Raw genomic sequence first — 26695 nt, 5'->3', positions numbered from 1 at the left:
CACACACCTCAAATGATAGCTTAAGATAATGCCAAACTTAACCCTTTCGAGACAGCGGAGTTTTTGTCTTAGCATGACTACTGTACTGAGCCCCAAAACACTCTTCTTTCTCGTGGTATGGAGCATTTTTGGGGGACATTCGTTAAGAGGGGTTTCGCTGAACCTTTTTCGACCCATCCATGCTGGTACTTCGCATTATCTCTGACTTCGAGAGTAGTTGTGCTCCCTCCATTCCCGGTTTACGACCATACCTGCAGCATTGGTTCATGGTCAACTTATGTATTGCTTATATGTATTTAGCAAATGGATAATTGTTGCTTGCATGTAAATTGCAGACTTTGAATTGAATTCCTCATTTTTTTCTGAGCATTGTCAAATTTTAAACGAAGTTCTAAGGTCATTATTAATGCATTTAATGCAGCAACAATTTCCATGTTGATGTTTAAACATAACTCAAGATGTAATTTAATATTTATCATAGAATTTCGTTTAAAAATTGTAAATGCTGCTCAAAAGACAAATAATTCAATTCTTAGTTTATTTTTCTTGAGAAATGAACAAATATTTATTTTGAAAACTGACTGGATCAAAAATTGTATGACTTCTGTCCCTTACTGCTAAGAGGGTTTATAAAAGGCGAGATGTCCCGGTACCTGCTCCCAGATTCCGAGGGTAAATCCCAAACCCCGCAACGTTGGGTCCCGACACATAGACGACGTAAACTCACGACCGTCCTAAAAGGGGGAGAGCTAGAAAATGTACATGGCTTTATAGTTATTTTGTTGTTTATTCGTTGCTATTATGCATTGGTAGGGGAGGGTTCCCCCTCTTGGAAATTCCCCTGAAGTTGAGTAATGCTCCAACCCCATCGCAACCCTCCCCTACCAACGCGTAATCGCAACGAATTAACAACAAAATAACAATAAAATTAACGATTTCAGTACCTGAAGATGTCTGTCGCCTCTGCAACGAAACCGGTCATCTTAAATAAACTGTGTGAAAAAGTGCAATAACTTTTTATTGCGTGATATTTGTGATGGTTTTAAGACTTGAAATTAATCACATTTGACACATACAAATTTTCAAAACACAGTTTTCCAAAAGTGAGGAAATACTCCATTCAACCCAGAGTCTCCCAAATTTGCACCACCACTCTAGTGAGCAAACAAGTACAGTGCAACCTCGATAAAACGACACCCCACGGTGCACCAATAAACACTCGTTATAGCGAATTGTCGCTTTACCGGAGGTGGAGCAAATAATAGCCAATATGTATACCTGTTGCGAACAGTTATACAGGAACAGAGTGGTGCAGGGACAGATAAATTTCTATCTGATAAACATAAGCATAAATCCAGACGAAAGGTGATGTTTTTTTGCATAACTAAATTTCCTTACTCAAACAACAACTAATTGTTTGGTGTTTTCTTGGCCATGGTGTCTGCCATCAAATGCTTACTATTCATGCAACTCATTGACGTGCGGGTATGCTGACGACTGCTTTCTGCCGCCCGAGGAACAAGAGAAGATCAAGCATTCGCGAATGCTAATGCCACAATATTTTCACCAAAATTAACTACTTATTTATCGAATGACAGTTTACCACATACATTTGAGACTGAGCACTCCATTAACTTCATTTCTAACAGATCGCTAGCAATTACAGAGATTAAGGAGTCTTGACGTAAGTTTTTCAGGCGGTGAAACCCTCGCTAATGCGAGAGCCAACACCAAAAGGGCCTCGAAAAAAACGAATTTTTAAACATGCTTATTATAGGGTCAATAGAGTGTTTGCATGGGTGAGGAATAAGCTTGAAACTCTTACCATTTAGTGCATACATGTTTGAAGTTCACATATGTTTAATGAAAATTCCATGTGTTTTGCTATTAGTTTATTATTTAAGTTTTAATAACGTTTGTTTTAGCATCGAAATTCTGGAGGGTAAAACGGCCTGTAATTGGCTAATCGTTACGTGACGTCATCTCCCATAGTATCACATAGTATAGTTGCAAGCAGACGGGAGCATTAATGAATAACTTATATTTCACGTATTTTACGTGATATTTCTTCATTTTTCTGCAAGTAAATTCGCAAAATGGAACCTGGTTTCGTTAAGGCTTGTTCAAATAACCTCCCAGACGTAGACCCTTTCGTGATCGGTGTATACCTAGGGCCTATCTTCGTTTTTGTAAGGTCTGTAACTTGGTTTCTCCCGAGTTGGGAGAAAATAGACTCGTGAAGCGTTTCATCCAACAATTAAGTCTCTAACTCGATTGCATATAGACGATGAAGTAAAGAGTGAAGTGAGTTGTGAATGTAACACCTTCGAGGAATTTATTTCTTCCATGCTGGTTCAACCAACCGTATACATTTCGATCATTATCTTTATTATTATATCATTTCGATCGATATCTGACTATTGCGAAGGGGATATGTTTCATATTTGAACTAGCTGTGCTTTAGGGATACATCAAACGCGTATTAATTTTCTTTTGTTTGTTCGCTTCTAAGTTCTGTTTGATTTTATTACGTAATGAACCTATTGCCAATTCATTGTGAGCTTTCGCCAATGTTTACATTTCACGCATTTCGTTGCGCTGTTGTTCGTTTTTGTTTTGGTCATATTTTGGTTACGGTAGGAGCGTAGGAGTGATAGTGAAATTCGAAGTTTTTTGATGTTACAATAACTGGTTTAGCAATTTGTTTCAGCCTATTCATTTAATTGTCTTCGCAATGTTAACGTGAAATAACGTAAAGTGATTCTAAGTCGTTAGTGATGTGTGGGAAGTGACATGTGAAGAATCCTTACGAATTTCAAGGAGTGCAAATTCTTTTAGTGTGGTGTGCAGAGTGATTGGAAAACCGATAATTATGCTTTATTAGTGTTACATAATAGTGTTTTATATTTATTGTGAGCCAAGTTCTTCATTGAAACAGTTGATTCGGCATATACTGATTATAAGTATCAAAAAGACAGCTCGTGAAATGTGTGCGTGGTAGTGCTATTTGTGATATGATGAGCAATAAATATGTACAAGTACGGGTAATTCTGCATTGTTTTTTATACATTAACACCACTAGTAAACTATTTTTCCCTATGTTTCCGCACTTTTATGCTGTCAATATTTGAAAATTTAAATGTAGCGAGGCAGGTTGTTGTGTTTCCTCAACTATAACATTTTAGGAGTTGCAAACATATGTCACTAATTTCTCGCGTGTAGGTATTTGCAATGCATCAAATTTGTACCATTCATACATTTACCATAACGTTATTTTCTTTACGATTCTTTACTGCATTGTAAAATTTTTAAATTTTCCTTTTCCACTCCAACATTGTGTATATATGCTTTTCGAGTATAAATGCTTACAATACTGACGTTGCTAATTATGTTTTTCCATAGTCCTCAAGCATACATAATGATAGTAAGCATCCGAAGTGAAAAAATATGCAATGTATATCATCAATGAATACACGGCCGTTTGTATACAAGAATAACTGCATCTCAAACATACATATGCTTCAGTATTACGCATTAGTCTCTCCTTTCTGAATGGAATAATATACTCTTTTGTGTGTAATAATGGCATCGACTTAAGATCCCTCCGGGCTGCCAATAACCATTTCCGTCGTAGTTCAGGCTTATCGGGAACATCTACAAAAATCTTGTTCGGTGTAGAAACACGGGTGCTCCCACATATCGGAACAAAACAATATTCATTCCAGAATTTTGTCCTACAAGCCATTAATCTATCTTCGCTCATGGCTACGAACTTAAAGAATTATTGTACGAAATATACCACTAATTTATAGTAGGACAGATGGTTTATTCCGTCAGATTCACCTCAGTGTTCGTAAACAAAAATAAACAAGGTTTCCATCAATCGCAGGTGATCGGAGGAACTGCAGTCAGTTGAGTATGGGGATTGACGTCACAAGCCGTCTGACATGGCGGCGGAGTGTTTTAAGCGCAACATTGATTTTGGAATGTTTATTTGTTAATAACAAATTCACCCATGGTCGAACGACTGTAGGAATTAGAATTTTGCTTAATTAAACCAAACTGATATTTTTAACAGGCCTCACCAAAAAAGTGCAAATACTCTATTGACGGTTCATCGGCTATTTCTCGTAATAGCGGGGGTCTCGCTTTAACGAGGTTTCACTGTCATTTTATGACAATGAATGCATTTACAGTACACTCCCAATTATCTGTGCTAATATTGGGGAAAGAGAGCAGGAACAATGGGAAAACCTGAATAACACAAACTCTCAATTTAATGCCTTGTAATGTTCATAATTTATGTAAAGAAAAACATTTCTTCTAAATAATTTATCAACTTATTCTACTATTTTAGAGAGCTTCCCGGACTCATTGAGAGTTTTCTTCACCAGACTGCAATCTTTTAAGCGGTGATAACATGGTTGTACTCATATCCCTACTCCTCCATGTAAGCCCTGGTCACGAAAACCACAGATCTGTGGCTGTGTGATAACGGATAAGGGAAATTGGTTTGTGCGAATGCTTCAAAAACCACTGCATGACATCGGAAACGACACTGTCAGAGATCACGCCACATAGTCGCATTTGGCACAAGTTGCCTAAGTTGCATCTGCTGCGGAATGTGTATCCTTGATCGTGGAGCGTGGTCGCGCACTACATGGCTTGGAAAACAGGAACACGGAGCTCCAATGAAGGCAGCCAGTGAGCAATATCATCTATTTTACGAAGGGGATTCTAATGAATATAATAAGTCCGATGTGTCCCAGCACTAAAATGCAGTAATTTCTGTGACATTGCGTCTGATTTTATTTTTTTATAGAGGAGGACATTGAACAAGAGTGAAAATCATGCACAGATAATCCAAAATAACTGTTGGATTTTAACACGTTGCGTACCGTGGTATTTTAATTCCTAGGAACGCCGATTCTGGGTGGAGGTGTTGAGATTGGAAATATGCCTTTGGTTTAAACATGGTTAAAAAGCTACTGTTTAGAATATAACTTTACCCAATCAAACGTTTTGATGCATTAATTCATTATGAATAATGAACAACAACTGAAAATTTACTAACGAATACGTATTGTACACTTTAAAATTGTTTAGGTTGACGGGAATCTTCGTCATCCGTCCGAAACGTTCGAGAAAAAAATGACGAGAATTCTCGCCATCCGTACGTAACGTGTTAACAGTTACTGTTGGATTTTAACAGTTACTGTTAGATTTTCTACAGTTACTGTTGAATTTCAGCAGTTACTGTTGAATTTCAGCAGTTACTGTTGAATTTCAGCAGTTACTGTTGAATTTTCTACAGTTACTGTGGGGTTTAAGCAGTTACTGTAGAATTTTCTGCGGTTACTGTTGAGTTTCAACAGTTACTGTTGAATTTTCCACAGTTACTGTTGGATTCAACAGTTACTTTTGGTAACAGTAACAGCGGTCCCAATGAACTGTTGAAGTTTTCGACAGTTTTTTTTAATTTTCTTCACTAAGGGTGGCTTTGTATATCTAAGCTCATTTTTTTCAGTCATCAGTAACTGCTGAATTCATCGATGACTGTTGGATGTATCAGAGACAGTTAAATTTAACAGTTATTGTCAGTTTTAACAGTTACTGTTGGACTTCAACAGTTACTGTTGGGTTTCCTCAGTTGTCCCAATTAACTGTTGAAATTTTCAATAGCTTTTTTTAACATTTTTTAACACTTTTTTTGCTAAGGGCTCAACAGTTTTGGTGAAATTAATTGGTAAAATCGAGGTTGTTGACTTTCTCCGTGAAAAAATTTCTCTTCTGTCAAACATTGACCCCTTGGCTAATGACAAATCCAATCCACTCAAGGGTATATGTACTACGCATATTAAGTTTCCCCAGTACAGCTAGTGCATTGCTTACAGAGAAGTACAGCTTGTGTTGTTGCGGGCACATTATGGAGTTGCTACTGGCCTCGTTAAATATATATAGCAGACACAGGACAAACGAATGACCATAATAAATGAACCTGCTATCCACGAAAACATGCTAACCAGGCAAGTAGGTGAGAGCGATTGGGGTAATTTCACTCTATGGAAAAGTTGTCATAATTACAATTACTTTCATAGTTTGTTCTCATAGGAATACCTTCCTGAGCTCTATTTACATTGATAATCAAGAAAAAGGGCACTGCAATGCAAAAACAGTGCCATGTGAATGAAAATCACAATAGTTCGTAAATTTCCCTGAGACAATTTCATAAAAACGGCATCATTCTCTCATGGTTTTTCATGTTTATGCTTTAAGAGGACAAGTCGAGCTAAGTAATTCCTATTTTCTCACAGCTTACTCCAAGAGAATGATGATAATTCTATCATTTGGTTGTTTTAAAACATCATAAAAATTGGCATAACTTTATTAACCAAAACTCACAGCAACCACCTTATTACGCATTGGTTTTCCGAATGAAACCATACTGATTGTTATATCAATTCATGTATGGATATTGATATGACGATTTATAATGCACTTAAAGATTATTAAAAGCACATGATTATATTTTACAGTTTAAAGTCACTTAAAAAATTTGTCTAATGTAGTCAACTTAAATTCCTTCCGCCGAGATCATATATTTTTGCATTAAGCTTCGAGTGGAGATCCAGAACATCATCTGCTCCTGCAACACTAGTCAAGTTGTGTCCAGTAATGAGGCATGTACAGTCACTTTCAAAAGTCGGTCCCCATACCTGGCGCAGCCATCTCCGTTATTCTCCGAAGTCGACCTTCGCGTATTGCTTACACGATCCTTGTCCACTGGGGATCGATTCGACTTGATCAGGTAGTACAATTGGTGCAACTTCACTACTTTAACCGTCGTCAAGAGCCCCACGCACGATTTCAGAGGTAGGAAGGCCGCGTGAACCTCCCCCCCCCCCACACCGCCAAACAATTCCACCACCGAAGAAAGCAGAGAAGAATATATGGGTTTTTCCGGCAAGTAACCCATTGCACGAGGAAGAGAGGAGACATCTGTGTAGTTTGGTAAACTTATACAAAACATATTGTGCAAATAAATTTTCGGAGCAGTTCGAGCATGTTACTCCAATATTTTTTCTTCACATCACCTGGTGAAAAATACGTAAATATATACGCCTATGTAAATATTGTCATTTGCATCACGGTTACCATCCGTCATCGCGTTCATCCATGCCGGCACTTAAAGATTTTCAGACATTTTTTCAATGTTTACAAGTTAATTAGCAGTCACTCCCCAAGTAGTAGGTTATTCGGGCTACAGTATTGCCTACATTTTGAATTGCGCAACTTATTCCCATACTGTGAATAGAAAATCAGAAGAAGTTTTTAAATTTTTACCGGTCAAAACTACCGGTACGGCAATTTTTTATGGGAGAAGATAATTTTGCATTATTTTTTCGAATAAGCAATTGGATTGTCTTTAAATTTTATTGAATTGCTTTTAAGAAATATAAATTTTCACTAAAAGAAGCAGCGAGATGTTTATTGGCATCAAGTGAAATGGCAGGCTGTTAGACCATAATGCATCGTAGAAGTGTTGTCCTTTTGTTTATGGGAAATACTCTTACATTAATATTGTTCATTTTTTTAAGAAAAACAGTACAAGCAACATGTGCGTGGAGTTATGATGGTGAGTCAACTAGTTATGGTGGTCATAGAAAAACATCATTTACCTGCCCTTCTGAATTGAAAACTTTACGAATCACCCTGCCTGCGCCCCTCCCAACTTGAACTTACCCCTTTAATTAAAAGTGACGCCCATTCGCATTAGGCCCTTTCATTCTAACCATATCCTTACTTTCATCCTTCCCCTCCCCCCCTACCAAAAATCTCTCGACCATGGATAACACTTTTTTCCTCTCCATCCTTCTCACCTTTTCCTTTCTTTTTTATACTCACATCTCGGATGCCTTCATTCTTTTCTTGTCCCTCTTTTGTCGTCGCCTAAGTTTCCACACCGTCAAACGCTACATCCCAAGCAGTATATTTGGCAGCTCATAAGTTAAATTTGTATTAATAATGCAGAAATAGTCATTAGGTACCCAACACGGTATATTTTTAACGGATTAATATTATGCGTGCGTAGTTTAGTGTCAGTAGGAATATGATCAGTATTAGTTCGCACGTAAGACTAACTCAAGGTATTCATTACATGAGTGTAAGTTCTATTTATGATATAAAACCACTTATGCATAATAATGTGAAGGATATTGCCCTGCATGATATCAGCAGGTGCCAATTACGACTGGTTTTAGCAGAAAAAAAAGAAACGAAAAAGGGGGAAGACTTAGGTTAACCTCTCAATGAAGGGGCAAAGGTAAAACATATAGTATTAATGTGCCTTTAAATGGTCAGAAATAGGCAAACAAGTCATGTAATTAATGCTTCCGTTGGTATTTTCATTATAGAAAATATATTTATGGTAACTATTAAGACATTCGAACTTTCGATGAACATAGAGATGTCAGTTAATTACTTCCTGATACCTCGAATATATAAAGCATTATTTAAATATTTGTTCATATGGGATATGTTAGTAATGACTGGAATAAATATGATACAGAATTAAACATTACAATTTAGCGCACATAAATATTTTTGATTTCTCGCGTGATGAGACACGTAGAAAACTGTAGTATAAACCATGGTAAACATATGTATCCTAAGAAAATGGTTAGGAATAATGAATGTGCCAAACAGTGTGTTTGAAATACTTAAACATAGAGCACTATATATTGATGGTGTTGGTAATAATGTGTTAAAGGTATAATCTAGAAGGTTATTTCGTAGGAAACTTTTTGAATTCTCTTTCAGACGTAAATTCCAATTTTCGTTATTTTTTAGTGCAAGCCAGACTACTCGGAATATCCATCTCAGAATGCTATCAGGGTGGGAATCCCATGACTGAGAACATATGCTTCGCCTTGTGTTGTGGCACTGGGAGTCGGGGAAGTCGCGAAGAATTTAGGAATAGTGAAGAATGCCTCGGGAAGACTTGCGCGGACAGTGAGAGTAAGTCAAACTGGCCCGTTCAAGACACAGAAGGCATAGCCAATACCCGAAATTCGACCTCCGAGGAAAACGTAGTTGCTCGCGCTGGCCGTGGGGACCTACTTTTGAAAGTGACTGTACCCCTCACATTGAAAAATGCATTTCGACATGTAACTGTCGTAGAAAGAGAGAAAATGGGATGAAATTTAGGTCAATGGCTGATAATAATAAAATAACTTATGAATTCGAATGTATAAACACCTTCAGAAGATACTAGGAAACGACTCACAGGTTGCTTCATGGCAATTGACCATACTACCCAGGAAAGCGCCACTATTTAAAATTTGCTGACGAAATAGTTTTACCTATATTTTGCTCGGATGGTACCGGGACCTAGAGAAATCATCGTTCTAAGGAGGCGAACGTGCTACAGAGAAACATACTAACCGAGTTCCACTGCATAATCTTTGTCCCGTCATCAATTGCCACAGAAATTAAATGCCAAAGGAAAAGGGAGGTGAAAGGATTATTCCAAGCTAGAGTTTAACCCTTTACTGCCAGCCCATTTCGGGTGGGATGGATGTGCGAAGACTGCCAAGGCTTTTTACCGGAATTAGCAACATTTCAGATTTAAAAGTTTTTCAGCTACTTAAATTTCATTTAATACATCTAGAATTTTTTCCAATACTTAATAAATACTAATATCTTAAAACCATAGATAGATTATGGGGGTTTACTAAAATTACAGCCATTGAAAAGGCCACAATCATGAAAAATAAAGTCAAATAAGTCTGGCTGATAAATCGGCCCCTGGCAGTTTGTGCACAAGCAGCTAGGGCCGGTATGTCGGCGCAGTGGCAGTATAAGGGTTAACAGGTCCCACTAGGAAGTGCCGAAAAAGGTTGGCGCAGAGAGCGTGTGATTATTAGCGAGACCAATCAAAACGAATGTCCTACAGCAATGCTCTGTACAGAGGGGACGGAAGAATCTCTTGGGGCTCAGTACAGCAGTCATGCTAAGACGAAAACTCCGCCTTCTCGAAAGGGTTAAGTTTGGCATTATCTTAAGCTTTCATTTGAGGTGTGTGCAAGTTGACGTCATTGTGGTAAGAATCAATGGCTGGAGATTCAGACGTTAACCCTTTCGTGCCGAATGCCTCACCTGTGCGGCGAGGATTTTCTTCCCTAAACAACGAATGCCACACCTGTGCGTCCTGAATGTTCTTACCCTAACCAACGAATGCCGCGCCTGTGCGGCACAGGCCAAAAAAAGTAACTGTTGCGGACACAATAGACCCACGGACACGGCCATCCCTCACGATCCGCATTAGCGCGAGCCCAGTCCCACCTTCGGCCACTCAGGTCGACCCTTTACTATCATCTCCACACGGTCAACTACTGTTATTTGCAGTGTGTTTTCCAAAAAAATATTTGTTGCTTACTTTTGAAATTCAATGCTAGAAATCTTTTTTTGCTGACCACATGGAAATTTCAAACAAAATTCTAACATTAATCTCAACGGAGTTATAGAACAACTAGTAAATACATTAAATCCGTCTAAATCAACGTTAGACCTTCGTTTAAAATTTCTTCACGCTCAGAAAAAAAACACAAAATTCATTTTGAATGTAAAAAAATCGGTGCGAGCAACGAATATTTTCATATATTTTGCATTAACATTTTAGCCAGTTGACCGTGAACTCGTGCTAGGAAGGGGCTTTTAATCCTTCTAGGGTCTGGGACAGAGGCCGAGGAAAGGGATCGGCGCCCTCTGAGTTGGGTCCAAAAATGGTTAGGGAGGGAACCACTGCCTTCAGTTGACGCGAAAACGCTTCGTACAAGGGAGTAAAGAAAACTTTCAAGAGACTCGTATTGAGGAAGAATTTCCCTGAACCAAGGTCCGGCGCGAAAGGGTTAATGGCAACGATTCAAGAACAGTGCAATGTAAATGTTGACTCGGCTAAAATCTGTATATTTTCATGGAGGCATTTTGAAATGGCAAACCAACCACTGCAATGTGTATCACAAGTAAAGTTGGAATCCTGTGCTGAAAAAATGACATAAAATGCCCAGGATGGAAACCAATGAAAGAATATCATTAAAATAGTGTAGCAAATGCGTACTCCATTAGTAAAATAAAATACAGCGTCACAAGCTCTATATCACGTGATTATGGAGTGTTACTATTTGTCCGTTAGAAAAAACTCCTCCATAGAATAAAGACTACACTATATGGCTGATGAAGCTATAGAGAAGAGTCTCTTAGGGCTCAGGACAGCAGAGATGTTAAGGAGAGAATTCCACTGCCTCGAAAGGGTTGGAGGTATACATAAGGTTTCTCTTCCAGTTTATTTCCGGTCTAATTCCAAAGCTTGGGTTACCATCGCCCTCTTTAAACATTGGTTTCCAAATTGTTTTGTCATAGGCATTGAAAAATATTGCAAAGAAGAAGGTATCCCTTTCAATATTTGCTTTCAACTAGATAATGCTCCAGGCTATCCTGTTCATTTAAAGGATTTCCATCACAATACAAAAATCATTTTCATCTCTTACTACGATTTCATTAATTCAATCAATGGATCAAGGAATTATTTCAAATCTCAAAGCAAATTATTTACTTGATACGATCTCACTGGCATTACCAGCAACAGAAAATGAGGCCAGCGTTAGTTAACAAGGGTTTTGGTAATCATACCATTTTAATGCCATCTAATGCGCACGAAACAATCGAAAAACAAGAGAAATGTGGAATGAATCCATCAAACGATGAACCATACTCTCCACATTCCACATTGTTTATGTTCGCCTGCAAATGTGTGATGAACAAAGTGATTTTAACATGTTGCATATGGATGGAAGAGAATTCTCGTCATTTTTTTTCCAAACGTTCAAGACGGATGACGAAGATTCTCGTCATTAAGGTGCGTCAACCTAAACAATTTTAAAGCGTGCAATAGGTATTCGGTGGTACGTTTTAAGTTATTGTTCGTTATTCATAATGAATTGATGCCTCATAACGTTTGATTCGGTAAAGTTATATTCTAAACATTAGCTTTTTAACCATGTTTAAACCAAAGGCATTACGCCCTAATAGGTACATATTTCCAAATCGGCGTTCCCAGGAATTTAAATACCCCAGTACGCAACGTGTTGAGTTTTGGATGTCAGAGAAAAGCATTTTCTCATGGGATAGGTAAATTTGGTAACCTATTTGTATCAGTAATAGATAAGGTAAGGGTACTTTTTTGTAGTACAAGGTCAGCATTCACTTTATCACGTTTCTTTTGTAGTTATTTGCTCATTTTGTTGCAAAAGCTTAGCGTATATTCCTTTCTATGCAGAAATTAATATTATTTTAATCGTTCTCTTTACCTAGTACACCCATTAAATTTCATAATTTTATCAGAAATTCACTTTCTAGTTTGGTATTTTTTAAAGGTAAGGTTCACTTCCTCTCTTTCCTAATTTTAACAAACTTCCTCTTCATGTCAACTCCCTCTACGGACATTTCATTGCTAAAATGAAACAAAAATGAAAACTCTGGGTGCCTTCACAGTTCGGCGTTGCGTTGATGCCGCGGCTAGTGAGCCAATCCGAGCCCGTCTTTGAGAATTGATGACGTCACGTCTCAAGCTCGCTGCGTCGTCGCAGAAAAACTGAACCTATCGAATTTTCTCCGCGTGAAGGCGGCAGTATGCCGATGATTTCGAATTGATGTTTGTTTATGGGAAGCTTAGGTATTCAAATATGCAAGATTAGCCCTAATGGGAGTGACAAATACTATTTATTTAATTAATTACTATTATTTTGAAGTGATAAGCATAGATATTTCATATCTTCCCTGAACATAGGATTAATATTAACCCTAATTTAGATTAAAATCACCGAGGAGCGTTGATTAACATAACACATACCCATCAATGGTATCAAAAGCTAAATAGACCGCGAGAGCTCCTTGTTGGTGACTACGGTCGTTTTAATTCCAATTGATATCTAATAATTGTGCCTTCATGATCTACTCAGAGCTATTTAGATAACACGACTAGGACAATCTGTTTGAACCACAGTTATCATTAATAATTATTTCTGATGACATTCCAGGTTACTCATGTTCACTGAGTGTATGTAATTAGCTATTTTTTGAATATTCCAATTAGAGAATTTAAAGATCATAACAATGCATAGGCAAGGGCCATCATTACATGCATGACTATCGACTTTATGGTCGCCATATTAACTTCAAATGCTATTTATAGTTAAGAAAAATATTTTAAGAAATGAAATTGCGTACAAATGCACAAAACAACATATGTATTATGCGTTTGGCTTGAAATCATAAGATGATATGCTCCAAGGCCGATTTTTAGGAGCCAACGCTTTTTGCCTTTCATTTGTTTTCGCAACGCAAAGCTGTGAAGGGCTCAAACTTGCTGCGATGAGTTAGCTCCGCCCTCAAGCACGCAACGCCGAGCTATGAAGGCACCCTCACTCGAACAAACCTAAAATTATCATCACTGAGGGAGTAACATAAGACTGATTAATAAGAAAATTAACTCAGAAGAAACACATCTCCATGAAAAGGCCAGGGGCTGGGAGACTAGAATAATATAAAGCCTGAATCACGCATTTATTTTTTCTCATAGATTTTCCTGGTCTTATCATAATTTCGTTTTGATCAGTTTATAAATATTTCAATATTTTTATCGCGATTTTATGACTTTCAGCTGGATGAATAACTTTTAAAAATCTAAAAACACATTGGCTGAAGACATATTATGTTTCATCATTAGTTAAAATGAAAAAATATAACTGGACAATTTATGACCCTCCCTTGGTCCACAGAGTAGCCGGAAAAAGGTTGGTCCTTTAAGGGTAAAGGTCAATGTGCTGTCATGGCACACGGACCAATTAATAATTGTGCTTCGAATGCAAGTGTGACAGTGTATGCAGGTGACTCGGCCTTGAAACATGATCGAACATATCGAGCTTTCTTTTAATTGGTCAATCGTAGTTCTACAATCAAGTTTGAGAGATTTCTACCGCGTCATGGCAAAATTCATGGCCTTCTCCAGCTTTTTTTACAGATGAAAATACACCAACGGATGAAGTTCGCCATGAAAAAATACTTAAAACATTATTCAACAAATCGTTAGATAAATCGGACCCTCTTTCAAGATCCGGCATTTAAGAAATCAGCTGTGACTCGTGTGACGCAAAATATGTAGGTCAAACAGGCCGCAATTTCAAAGTACGGGCAGCAGAACATAGAAGATGTTATGAAAAGAAAGACGCTAAATCTCAGGTAGCCGCTCGTCTCATCAACGAGGGCCATTCGTGCAATTTCAACCCAAAAATATTGGTCTTCGAGAATAAAGGACGTCGGCTCGACGCACTTGAGCAGTGGGAGATCACCAGAAGGAGGAAACGCAAAGTAAATCTCATGAACGACATTGAGTTCCTTAGTCATTCCCCGCTGTTAGCCCTGCCCCCGCTAAAACCATCCACCGAACCCCAATTCCTTACGTAATTCAACCGCCTCCCCACTCCATTCCCCATCCTTTACCCCCCAACCCCTCTCCCACTTCCACCAACTCATAACCATACCCCCTCCTTTCCGCATGTACATATATAAGACTTCTTGACGCATTTGTACCTGATGATAGCGATGAGTCGCTGAAATGCGTCGTACTTGAATAAATACTGTGGACATTCACAAAGTTTTTTCACTTTCATTTATAACTGCAATATGTTCCACAACATCTCGCCAAACACCGCTGAATACACATGAAAAAATAATTAACTTAGCCGGGATTCAAACCTGGATCTCCTGATTGCCAGTCAGGTGTGCATTTTCTCGGAGCGAAGTTGAGCCGTACATGCGGACTCAAGGTCGGCCTGCCCAGCCGCGGAAGAGTCATACCAGGACGTGACTGGACGACGCCTGCTGTGGATGAGCCGTGCATGATGGCTCGAGGTGGGCCTGGCCGGGCGACTGGTGTCAAACAAGCTCGTGCCTGGATGACGGCAGTAGAGCCAGCTTCCTCCCCACCCCACCTACTCCACCGGCAATTTGGGGGGCTTATATAAAGCCTTCCCGGGGGACGAGAGCCCACTTTTTTCCGGAGCGAAAACTTTGGTCCCTTGCGAAGTGTGCACCTCGATATGAGGCTTGCTGTTCTTTTCTTTCACCGTAAATGGGAAGAATTTGATGTCATGCTGAACAGATGAGTCTTTGAACGGATACCGAGTGAAATTGAAGTGGTTGTCGTGTTAGTCTTGAGCTTTCTCATAAGAAGAGAATTTTTAATAGTTCAGCGTACAATTATTTTTCGTTACCCCAGTATTGGTGACTTTATTATCTGTTAAATTCTGTCTTTTTACTTGTCGGCATAATTGCTTTAGTTAGGGGTGGAATAATCTAAGAAGAATGAAGTCAATTTTTAGTTTGGGGGCTCTCTGCCTCCTAGTTATTGCCGTGCTGGGTAAAGAAGACAAGAATAAGGATGTCAGGACGGTCGTTGGCATCGACTTGGGCACAACTTATTCTTGCGTTGGTGTGTACAAGAATGGTCGAGTGGAAATTATTGCTAATGATCAAGGTAACCGAATCACTCCATCATATGAGGCATTCACTCCTGATGGCGAGCGTTTGATTGGTGACGCCGCTAAGAACCAGTTGACAACAAATCCTGAAAATACCGTCTTTGACGCTAAGCGGCTAATTGGAAGAGAATGGAGCGACTCATCTGTTCAGCATGACATCAAATTCTTCCCATTTACGGTGAAAGAAAAGAACAGCAAGCCTCATATCGAGGTGCACACTTCGCAAGGGACCAAAGTTTTCGCTCCGGAAAAAACAGTGGGCTCTCGTCCCCCGGGAAGGCTTTATATAAGCCCCCCAAATTGCCGGTGGAGTAGGTGGGGTGGGGAGGAAGCTGGCTCTACTGCCGTCGTCCAGGCACGAGCTTGTTTGACACCAGTCGCCCGGCCAGGCCCACCTCGAGCCATCATGCACGGCTCATCCACAGCAGGCGTCGTCCAGTCACGTCCTGGTATGACTCTTCCGCGGCCGGCCAGGCCGACCTTGAGCCCGCATGCATGGCTCAAAGTGGCTTGGTGGTGTAACTGGTTAACACGCCTGACCGGTAATCGGGAGATCTGGGTTCGAATCACGGCTAAGTCAAACATTTTTTCATGGCGACCTTCTTCCTTTGGTGTATTTAACTTTTCACCCGTGCGCGTGACTGCGTACAAAGTCACTTGTTCCTGCAGTGCTTTTTCACGGTAGACAAAATAGGGTAGTTTCCTTCATCAAAGAAAACAAAATGCATTGATTGCTATTCGTTACCCACCATTAGGGTTTTCATAAAATACAAATTATTTGGTTTTAGAAATCCCGGTTTAAACCAATGGCAATGGTCAATTTTAACCTCATTTGAAAAAGGCCAGATTGGTGCCCATGCGATTCCACTCCACGTGACGTCACAGAGACCTGCTTTCTACACGAGTAGATAGGAGTTTTACATCGTCTGAGATTACCAATGCATGCATGAGTCACAGAGCTCAGGGAAACATCTCTTAATAATCACTTATTATAACTGCCTTAGGACGGAAAGGTTCCTTCATTTGATAAGGTAGTAATAATCCATAATTGAGCCAAGCGCTACCTGCTAGCAGGGTACTTTGCTACCTGCTAGCATCCTGCGTCGTACCAGCGCTCAAAGCCTCGCCTCAAGGTCACCTCACAGGGTGGCAGCGGGAACCAGAAATACGTCACTCGGACTTTCCCCTTCTTTACTACTTAGCCGTCGCATTTTCGCACGCTTGAAAATTTTCACTTTTCGTTGAATCGCAAAAAATAGATATCATCATTTGGAAATCTAAGAGTGTGAAATACGTACTCCAGGAGTAATAATCTTTCGATTTAGGCAATGAAAAAATAATAGGAAACCACCCTATTGTCACAGCTTATTCACGGTTGAATGAGAACACTGACGAGTACTTGATATTTTCCTAGTTAGCTGACACCAGGGTTCCCACTCTAACTAAATCATAAAATTCACCGTTTTTTCCAGGTTTTCACGGTCTAAATTGCATCAAATTCACGGTCTGTTGGAAAAGCTATTTTAGGAGGAAATATTGATCACATAAAAATCACTGGCCGCACGCTAACTATAGATATAGCAAACGCGATAAACGCCGGGAATGCGAAACGCAGCTATGAAAGTGCTCTTATGACGTCGCCTACAGTTAGAAAATTTCAGGGCCAGCTAAAGGTTGTGAGTGGTAAAATGGAGGGTGACAGGGAAGTGAAGAGGTGTCTGATTTCTCGCCAGGGTTAATGATCACTTTGGTTAACGGTCTTCCAATCACAGCCTTGAGGTCTGGGTGTCGTCATGACACACGGACCAATATTTGCGCTTCGAATACACGTGTGCAGATAAATGCGTGGACAGTGTCTGCGAGTGATTGACTTATCGATTTTCCTTTTGATCCGTCAATCGTAGATCTAAAATCAAGTTTTATAGGCTTATAAGGTTATACTACGAATTCTACAGCCATTTCCAGATCTTTTCACGGTGGATGCAATTCATGGGTTATTCACGGTTTCAAGGTTTTCATGGTTGAGTGGGAACACTGTGACACCCTTAACATGCACCCACCCCCAGGAAAGCGCCACCTTGATGCTTCAAGTGGTGCCGGCACCGAATTCGAGTCTGAGGAGGGAGTCTCGTGGCCGTTGAGGCTAAGACTTGCAGCATCGACACCATCTCCGGAAGGTGACGGGAGGCTCCTGGCCTCGGGACTATATTCACAGGCACTGACGGTTGGGGAGAGCTTCGTTGCCACGTCAACCGCTGATTCACTGGATGAGATGAGGCCGAGGGGGGAAGCCGTGCGACGGACAGCCTTCATCCTTCCCATTTCAGCATTGCTCCTTCCCTTCAAGAGGAAAACCAAAAAAAAACAATCAAAGATTTAAAAAAAAACTGAAACAGAAGAATCAAAGAAACAAACACAGGGGTCCCACTCAATCTAAATCATAAAATTCACACTTTTTTCCAGGTTTTCATGGTCTAAATGTCTTCAAATTCACAGTTTGCAGATAGAGCATTTTGTGCAGAAATATTGATCGCCTAACAATCATCGGCGACGCGTAAACTACGAATTTAACAAACGTGACAGACACCGTGAATGCAAACACAGAAATTGAAGTGCTATCTCTCCTGACCAGTGGTGCCGACTCCATGGGGCCTGAGCACCCCCCCAAAAATTCGTTACAGATGTGAGGAAAAAATGTGTCAGGCTTGTCAACCTTCCCCGGAGTGTCCAGATACATCGAGATTCGAGTGATCAGGGTTCTAATGTTGATCATATGACTCTTCTAAAATGCTTAAAAACCTTAAAATTCTCATAAAATTAACTCAAAATTTACCGTGGCAAGGTCCCCTGTTTGGGCCCCCCCAATATTTTTTGTAAGTCGGCACCCCTGCTCCTGATCTCACATATCATTTGCAAAATTCAGCTCCGGCTACAGGTTGCGAGAGGGAAAATAGAGGGACTAGGGTGCCAGGGAAATTAAGAAGTGTCTGAATTTTTGCCAGGGTTAATGAACACTTTGGTCACAAGTCTTCCGGCTCCGGTATAGGCTTATGGTCTGTGTGTCATCATGGCACACAGACCAATAATTGCGCTTCGAATATACATGTGCAGATAATCCGTGGCCACGTCTGCACGTGACAGACCTTGAAACATGATCAAAATATCCATTTTTCTTTCAATCTGCCAATCGTAGTTGTACGATCGTAAAATCAAGATTGAGAGATTTTTAAGGCTTTAGGACGAAATTCACGACTTTTTCCACTTTTTTCATGGCAGACAAAATCACGGCTTTAAGGTTTTCAAGCATGAGTGGGAACCCTGAAAAAGTCACGACAAGAGATCTCATCTACGCAATTAAAGAAACGTCAAGCACAATTTATTCAATGAAAATTCTAATCTCAAGTGCATTAATGATAGCTATTAACCACAAAAAAAACTCTTTCCATGAAAGGTTTGTCAATTTTCCAAGTAATTTTCTCTAAAATTAAGATAAATTCATTTTTGTTTAACCATTCATGCACAATAAACTAAACCTTAAACACCTTCTACCTTAAACATTTTTCTAATCAACTATCACATTATTATGGAGGCTTCCACAGTGAATAAATTAATGATCGGTTCCGGGTTTATTCCACGTCAACTCCTTTTTTTGCAGACGACAGTTTCGGGCACGTTCCAGCTCCCACCTTATGGGTTCAAATGATATGCGGAGCTGCAATCCTTCATATATAAGGTTAGTCAAGCAAATACTGATTTGCTTGGTTCCAATTCAATTGTTGGAAGTCGTTTGAATCATGGGCGTACCCAGTGAGGGGCAAAGAAGCAAAAATCCCAAAAGTCTTAGCAAAAGCAAAATCAATACATACTGAATTGAAAAGAAAGCATTGAACAAATTTTCTTTAAACCCACGAAAAATGATATGTATTAGCACAAGATATGTAGCTAAAACAAAACTATTTTTTCAAGGAAATAATCTCATAAACTAATGTCACAACTTGGTTTGCCTCCTCCAAGTTAAAAACAGGTTTTGATCCTGGGTATGCCCTCGGTTTGAATGATGAAGCTTAAGGATAGCTGTCCTCTCTATAAAAGTTCTATCCATGATTCACTATTTCTATCGCCTCCCTTATCGGCTTAGGGAAATATTTATTTTCTCTGGCAATGATTTTTGATTCATGGAATAGTATGACTTGCCCAGGTTTCGACCATGAATACACTCCGCAAATGCAGAAAGGCGAAAATTTTTCTTTTTGGTTGCCTTCCAATGTTCATCTATTCTGCATTTGAGGAATCTAGATGTTTGCCCAAAGCAGTCCCTATCACTCCGGCGGAGGTCAGAGGTCTTCTTTAAGCTTTTGAATCTGGTCAAGACATCGTGTTTGGCGATAACTCTAGAAATAGGGTAGTTTCCTTCATCAAAGAAAATGCAAGGCATTGACTGTGATTCGTTACCCACCATTAGTGTATTCATAGAATAAAAATTATTTGGTTTTAGATATCCCAGATAAGACGAATGGCAACGGTCAATTTTAACCTCATTTGAAAAAGGCCAGATTGGCGCCCATACGATGCCACTCCACGTGATGTCACAGGGACCTAGTTTCTATACGAGTGGATAGGAGTTTTACATCGTCTGAGATTACTAATGCATGCATGAGGCACAGAGCTCAGGGAAACATTTCTTAATAATCACCAATTAAAATGGCCAAAGGTTGGAAAGTTTTCTTCGTTTGATAAGGTATTAATAATCCTTATTTAAGCCTAGTGCTACCTGCTAGCAGCCTCCATCTCAGCAGTGCACATACCCTCGCCCCAAGGTCACCTCACACGGCGGCGGAAGCGGGAACATGCATGACATCACATGGGCTTTTCCCAGCATCCATACTTAGCTGTTGCGTTTACGTGCGCTTGAAAATTTTCACTTTTCATTTAATCGCGAAAAATAGATATCGTCATTTAAAAATCTAAAAGCATGAAATGCATGCTTAAGGAGTAATAATCTTTAGATTTGGGCAATTCAAAAAATAATAGGAGTTAAATAATAAAAATAAAGTAATAAAAACAAGTGGGTGAGGAGACGAGAGCTTAAGAAGGTGGCGGTGAGCCCCGTCAGCGGTGGCGTTAACCCCGCCCTCCCCTGGCTGGTCAGATCCTCACAGGAAAAACCCTCGTCCCAAAACAAGGCTGCCCCTTTCCCCCACCCCCTCTCCCTGTTTCAGTCCGTGTTTAACCCTCACCTTCGATCTTTCAACCAGTCCTTTTCCTTTCCAATAGATGTCCTCACAGTCACTTGTGTACTTTGTGTATGAATGCATGATGCATACAAGATCAGTCACCTGACGATGTAACCAAGTTACGAAACCCGGGTCGTGCGTATAATTAAATAACAGTGAACCTTACGAAGTTTTATTTCCTAACTTCCAATATGGAGAGGTTTCACAAAGTAAAGCCTGAAGTTATTAATTATATTTTGGAAACCACCCTATCCTCTCCGAAGTTCCTGCAACATATGGAAAGAGAGCGTGTGCCTTTTGCTAGTCTTCACTTGCAGTATCCAAGGCTACATCTCGTTTCCCTTCTTCCTTACGCATGATTTTCCAAATCAGTTCCCGTTCGTAGCCATTCCCTTGGAGTGCGTTAAGGATGTGTTGTTTTCCTCTTGCGAGCCTATCAGCATCCGAGATGGAATATGCCCCATTGCCTGTCATAAGTCCCGAATAAAAAGTCGATGCGGAATTAACCAAGAACTAATCATCAATTGCCATATTTTCATGGGCCCTGAGTAATTACTATAAACAAGACTTACCCTCCACATAATTAGCTCCTGTAGGATACTTTCATAGATGCTTGATATATCACCCTGTGAAAATTAAAAACCATCAAGACAAATCAATTGCCTTTTGTGAGAAAGAGAGCGTTTCACAATTCTATACACACTAAGGAGTTTAGTTCGTAAATTGAAGGTAATGCCATCTTTTAAAAATATTTTCAGCACTCAGAGAACCTTCTTCCATTTATGTAATACCACACACACAATTATACCTACCTGTGCCACTCTCTGCATGAAATGATTTCCAAATTACATTCAATTAATGGTGAGAATTGCCATTAAATGGGAAAACGCAGTTTAAAAATTCATAGCAACATGTCCAACTGATATGCAACACACAGTTTAGCCAGATACATATATCATAAAGTTTTTAAAAATTACATGGATCACATTGGCAGTCTGAAGCATTACTAAAGAAAGATGAAAAAATTTAGAATGGAAAAACAGAAATGTTACACAGAAAAGTTACAAGAGAATAAGGAGCAAAATAATGTTGTAAAGCAATGAAGGCTGGAGATGTGCGAATGAAAAAGTATTTGTTAAGATCTACGAAACAATCCTGTGCACAGTAAAATAAGAGGCAGCCTTAAGTATAATGAGGAACAACTTTAAGGAAAGACACGTAAGATGTTTATACCCTGTGGGAAAAGAATGGAGAACTAATGATAGAAAATTAAGAAAAAGTGAAGAAGCTGAAGGAATATCTGGTGGAATTGTACATTGGATATACACAAAAACACAAAAAGTGTCAACAACAAAAGGGAAGTGGATAAAGATAACACAGGAGCCCCAATTTTAATATGAATTAGAATTTGATGAGGCAGTAAGAGACCTGTAGATGATTTACGCAACTGGAATTGACAATATTCCAGCAGAGCTAAATAAAAATGCAGGAGAAAAGACGTTGAACCAGCTGTAGAAAGCCACACGTGCAATGTGAGATGCGAAAGGACTTGGAGAGAAATATTATAATCCCAATTTGCAAGAGAAAAAAGGGCTGAGAACTGTGAACATTTTAAAACCATGAACCTGATAACGTGTGTGTCAAAGATATTGACAAGAATCATCTGCAGAAGAATAGAACAAATAACAGTCGAGTACCCGGATGAGGAGAAATTCAGGTCTGAATCTGATCTTCCACGCATGTGCATTAGGCCTCAAAGAAAATGAAACAAATACGGAATACGTGAACACAGACTAATTGCTTTGAGGAAATTGAATGTGGGTACCACGACCATGCTTGATCCAACAAACCACACTTTTGTTCTCAGAATTTAATTATATAATTTCAATTAGATGCTCCAAATACCATCATAAAATAAGCACAATTCCGATTAAAAATAGTTAATTTCTTTCCACAATAAACATGATATTGATGGGCCTGGTTACACAATACATTATCACAAATAATATTCTGTCAACACATATGAATGTAAGATTGAACATGGAGATGTGTAGGTTCACCACAAAACTTTTAAAAATGTACAAATAGAAATACAGAACCCTTTCGAAGTTGGTTAGTGGGTTTCCACATGTTTGGTCATGACAAAATCATTTGTGTTCACAAATCAGTAAGAAGATAGTTTGCTGAATTATGATGCGTACACAATCCTTTTCAATCAATTTTGGGCTTTTTTGGCAGGCCCCTAATGAACTTTTTCACAGCTGAGATCTAGTAAACATGGTATTATTGATCCTAACAGAAAGATTTACCATAAAATTACATTTCCAATTTTAATAATTTATACATTTTCATACCCCAATAGAGAACTGCCTGCACGGCCAAAGGTTCCATTCCAGGCCCAAGGAATATTTTTAGTAATTTTTATTACCTTTCACAATGAATGCGAGCACACAAAGAAGATAAAAATTTCCCAAATCACAACACTTGAATGAAAAAAGCAAGGGCATTCTCAATGCAAGCCGGAACATGAAATTCCCTCCTGATACGCTTTAACATACAAAAGCAGTGAACACTTAAAGGCATTATTTTTAATGCTTTTATTGAACAATCGAAATTAATGAAGATGAAACTACCTTCAGCAGCTTCAGGCACATAAACCTGAGCATGCAAAGTTGTGTTCCTAAGAGCAAATATAGGTTGCAATGTCATGGGTTCAATTGAATATACCCTTACGAATAGAAAAAGCAGAATTATAATACTGACCTTAAAGCCACACCGACTAGACTGACCGACTAGAATATACTGTGAGGATTGGAGAAAACTGGAGGCTAGACAGACACTCGTATGTCTACAAACTGCAATGGAAAAATGCACTAATAGAAAATGTGCACTCAATGGGATGATCAGGTAAAAATAAATTACCTGCAAAAATCTGTTATCCAAGTTAAAGAAAGGTAAGGGCTTCAAGATATATACACTTTCAGTTAATATCTGTATTTTCCTGACCCAGGAGACAGCTGCAAAGCTGGGAACTGCGGAAAACAACAACAAGAAATATACTTGGACTTGTATTTTCCCGAAAAAAAAAAAAACAATTGTAATAACGAAATGCTTCGCTGTCAAACATTTACAGTCGGCCTGATTTACATAAATTAAGAAATACAATAATGAACGAAGAAATACAGGCATCTGATATTCCCCGTATTTTTACGAATGGCTACCAAAAAAGCCAGAGGTAAACCGCAAAGTGCGAAATATCCACAGGGGAAATTAATTTGACCAATTAATTCGGAAATTAATTTGGCCAGGTCCTCGGGAAGGCAAATGGCTCCTAGCCTCAACAAATATAGCGCCGATTAAACATACGATTTTGAAGAAATACAATCGCATTAAACGGCAAGCATTTCTACAAGATAGACAGCTCTTAATCAAAACCGATACCCAACTACATATAACAAGACCAAGCAGCTCCAGTTCTGAGATTCAGCCATAAACTCGAGAAATCACTTTAACAATGATAACTTTAATAACGAATGGCTACTTGTATTGTGTTTCGACGAGGACAAAAATGTCACAGAAAGCATTGTTCACAATTAACTATATGAAACCCACGAATCAATTGATCAACGCCGAACGATTTTTACAGTATGTGCCTCATACGATGGTACACGTGAATCATGATGAGGCACAAAGTCAAACGGTATATTTCACATAACAGGCTGTTTTACATAGTCGATAATAGTAAAATCATATTACCACACATCAGTTAAAATCATGAATGAACCAAAAATTAACTGTTAGCCTCAGCGATTGCCCTAATGCCGTAACATAAATTAAAAGAGGCTCAAAAGAAATTCTGGCAATAATAAAAACTATACATGTATTGCTCAGCATAATATCTCCTCATTTAAAGGCTAACATGTAATTATATCACAGCTCAACTCACCACGATCCAGGAGGCTAGGAGTTGAGTCACAAGCTCAAGCTTGGAATTTCAGGAACTCGGAAATCCAGGCAACGCTAAGCATTGTATATTAATTAATTTCCTATCTAAACTTACATCCGACCTATATACAGTGAAATTATATTAATTAGGGCGACAAATTTTAAAATGATTTTCACCCACGCGAAGACACGGCCACGATCGTCATTTGTCAACAAACTTAACGGGCGGGACTAGGTAGAATTGATAAATCGAGCGGGACTCCCTTTGACTCATGAAGTTTCCAATATGCTCCGGAAGGTGGCTACACTGCCGTCATTACCACACCAGTCCTATACGGACCTTGTACCACCGATCTATGATCCCAAGCATGCTTCCAATTTTTGAACTTTCTTTGGGCATTTTCTGAGAAAAAATACGCACTAGGTCGATAAAAAGTAAATTGAAATGTTTAACAGTATTATGAGCCAAAAGTTGGTGATATTCATTTATGCTCTGCCGCAATCCCAAACCGAGTAGGAAAACTCCATCCGCGGGTTTTACTCCGATGTCGTAGCCATTGCTTTACGTAATTATCGGTTACATGTATATTGCATACTCAAAACGTTTTACCATGGATTTAAAATTACGTTTCCCAGCCACTGCAAGGGTGTCCTTGTGATGTTCAATGGTCTACCTATCGTGGATTTCCAAAAGTCCCATTGAAAGACATGCAAATAAGGATGCCCATTTCGGGATAACAAAAGGATGCTGGAGACTTTTTTTTATAGCTTTTTGGGAAAACTAAACGAAGAAATTTTCCAGTATAGCCAGAGTCTAAGCAATTAGTCTTCCAACTCTATGGGTTTTGTGGTAAGCCAATAAAAGATTCACTTCAGGGCCATTACATCAACATTAGGGCCAATCAATTAACATAAAGCCGATGTCCCACGGTCAAATTTGCGTCAAAATATTTTGATCAAAATTTGATGCAACTGACGCGCACCCTGTCCCACGGTCAAAATTTTGTCCAACTGGCTTTTGGTCCTATCGTTTGTACAAATCACCGATTTGTACAAATGGATAGGACAGGTTCTAAATTTTCATCCAATTGGATGAAACCAACCAATCACAGGGCCTTTGACAAAAAGCATCGCCAATATTTCGCTGCTCGGTAACAGGTATTAATTATTATATGAATTAAATGTATCAAGTATGTTACTTTTGGAGTTATAAAGTAATAATTTTAATAAGCACCTCTTTCTGTTTTGAATCCATTTCTCATTGTTTATTTATTCATTCGTATATGTGACATCACGACTGAAATCCTAACGGTTAAGGCAGCAACCCAGACAGCACACACAGTGGAATCCACATATGGATTCTAACTGTAATCCATGGAAATACCCTGGATCCATATGGTATTTCCATGGATTTTATTGGCAAATGTCCTCTAAATTCCATGGATTCCATATAGAATCCACATGGAAAATTGTCATGGAATCCATGAATAATCCATGGAAAATTTCCACATGGAAAATTACCATGGAATCCATGTATAATCCATGGAAAATTTCCAAATTGAATCCACATGGAAAAGTGTTATGGAATCCACGTGTAATCAATTATTACTAGCTCAAATATAATTCTTTATTCTGCCCATTGGATAATTCATTTTGAAATAATTTTCAATGAAACTTGTGAACAATTAACCATCCAGTAGACAAAACCAAGTAGAATTTAATTTAGTTCACCAATCTAAACTAAAAAATGTTCACAGATATTAATGTATAAGAACCCAGACAGCACACACAGTGGAATCTACATGGATTCTAACTGTAATCCATGGAAATTCCATGATGGAAATACCCTGGATCCATATGGATTCCATATGGAATTTCCATGGATTTTATTGGCAAATGTCCTCTAAATCCCATGGA

General features: G+C 39.0%; 1 protein-coding gene and 1 non-coding gene across 13 annotated transcripts in view; one reads left to right on the top strand and one right to left on the bottom strand.

Moving 5' to 3' along the window:
• The window catches only part of LOC124170323, a 137484-nt gene that overhangs the window by 100217 nt on the left and 10572 nt on the right, over positions 1-26695 (bottom strand). For 6 of the 12 annotated variants that reach the window (XM_046549031.1, XM_046549039.1, XM_046549043.1 and 3 more), the window contains 3 exons: positions 23597-23688; positions 21406-21459; positions 17660-17939 (listed from right to left, as the gene is read on the bottom strand). In XM_046549031.1, coding sequence (XP_046404987.1) covers positions 17660-17939; positions 21406-21414 — 289 coding nt within the window. In that variant the 5' untranslated portion in view covers positions 21415-21459; positions 23597-23688. Of the gene's footprint in view, positions 1-17659; positions 17940-21405; positions 21460-23596; positions 23689-23755; positions 23866-24779; positions 25002-26695 lie in introns of those variants that run through there. The other 6 variants (XM_046549035.1, XM_046549037.1, XM_046549034.1 and 3 more) reach the window with 6 other exon arrangements.
• Positions 16107-16179, top strand: Trnat-ggu. Its single transcript has one exon. It is a non-coding gene; the product is annotated as a tRNA-Thr (tRNA).

This window comes from Ischnura elegans, chromosome 13 (assembly GCF_921293095.1).
Source record: "Ischnura elegans chromosome 13, ioIscEleg1.1, whole genome shotgun sequence".
NCBI classification, from domain to species: domain Eukaryota; kingdom Metazoa; phylum Arthropoda; class Insecta; order Odonata; family Coenagrionidae; genus Ischnura; species Ischnura elegans.
This window is presented reverse-complemented; position numbering and strand designations above follow the sequence as displayed.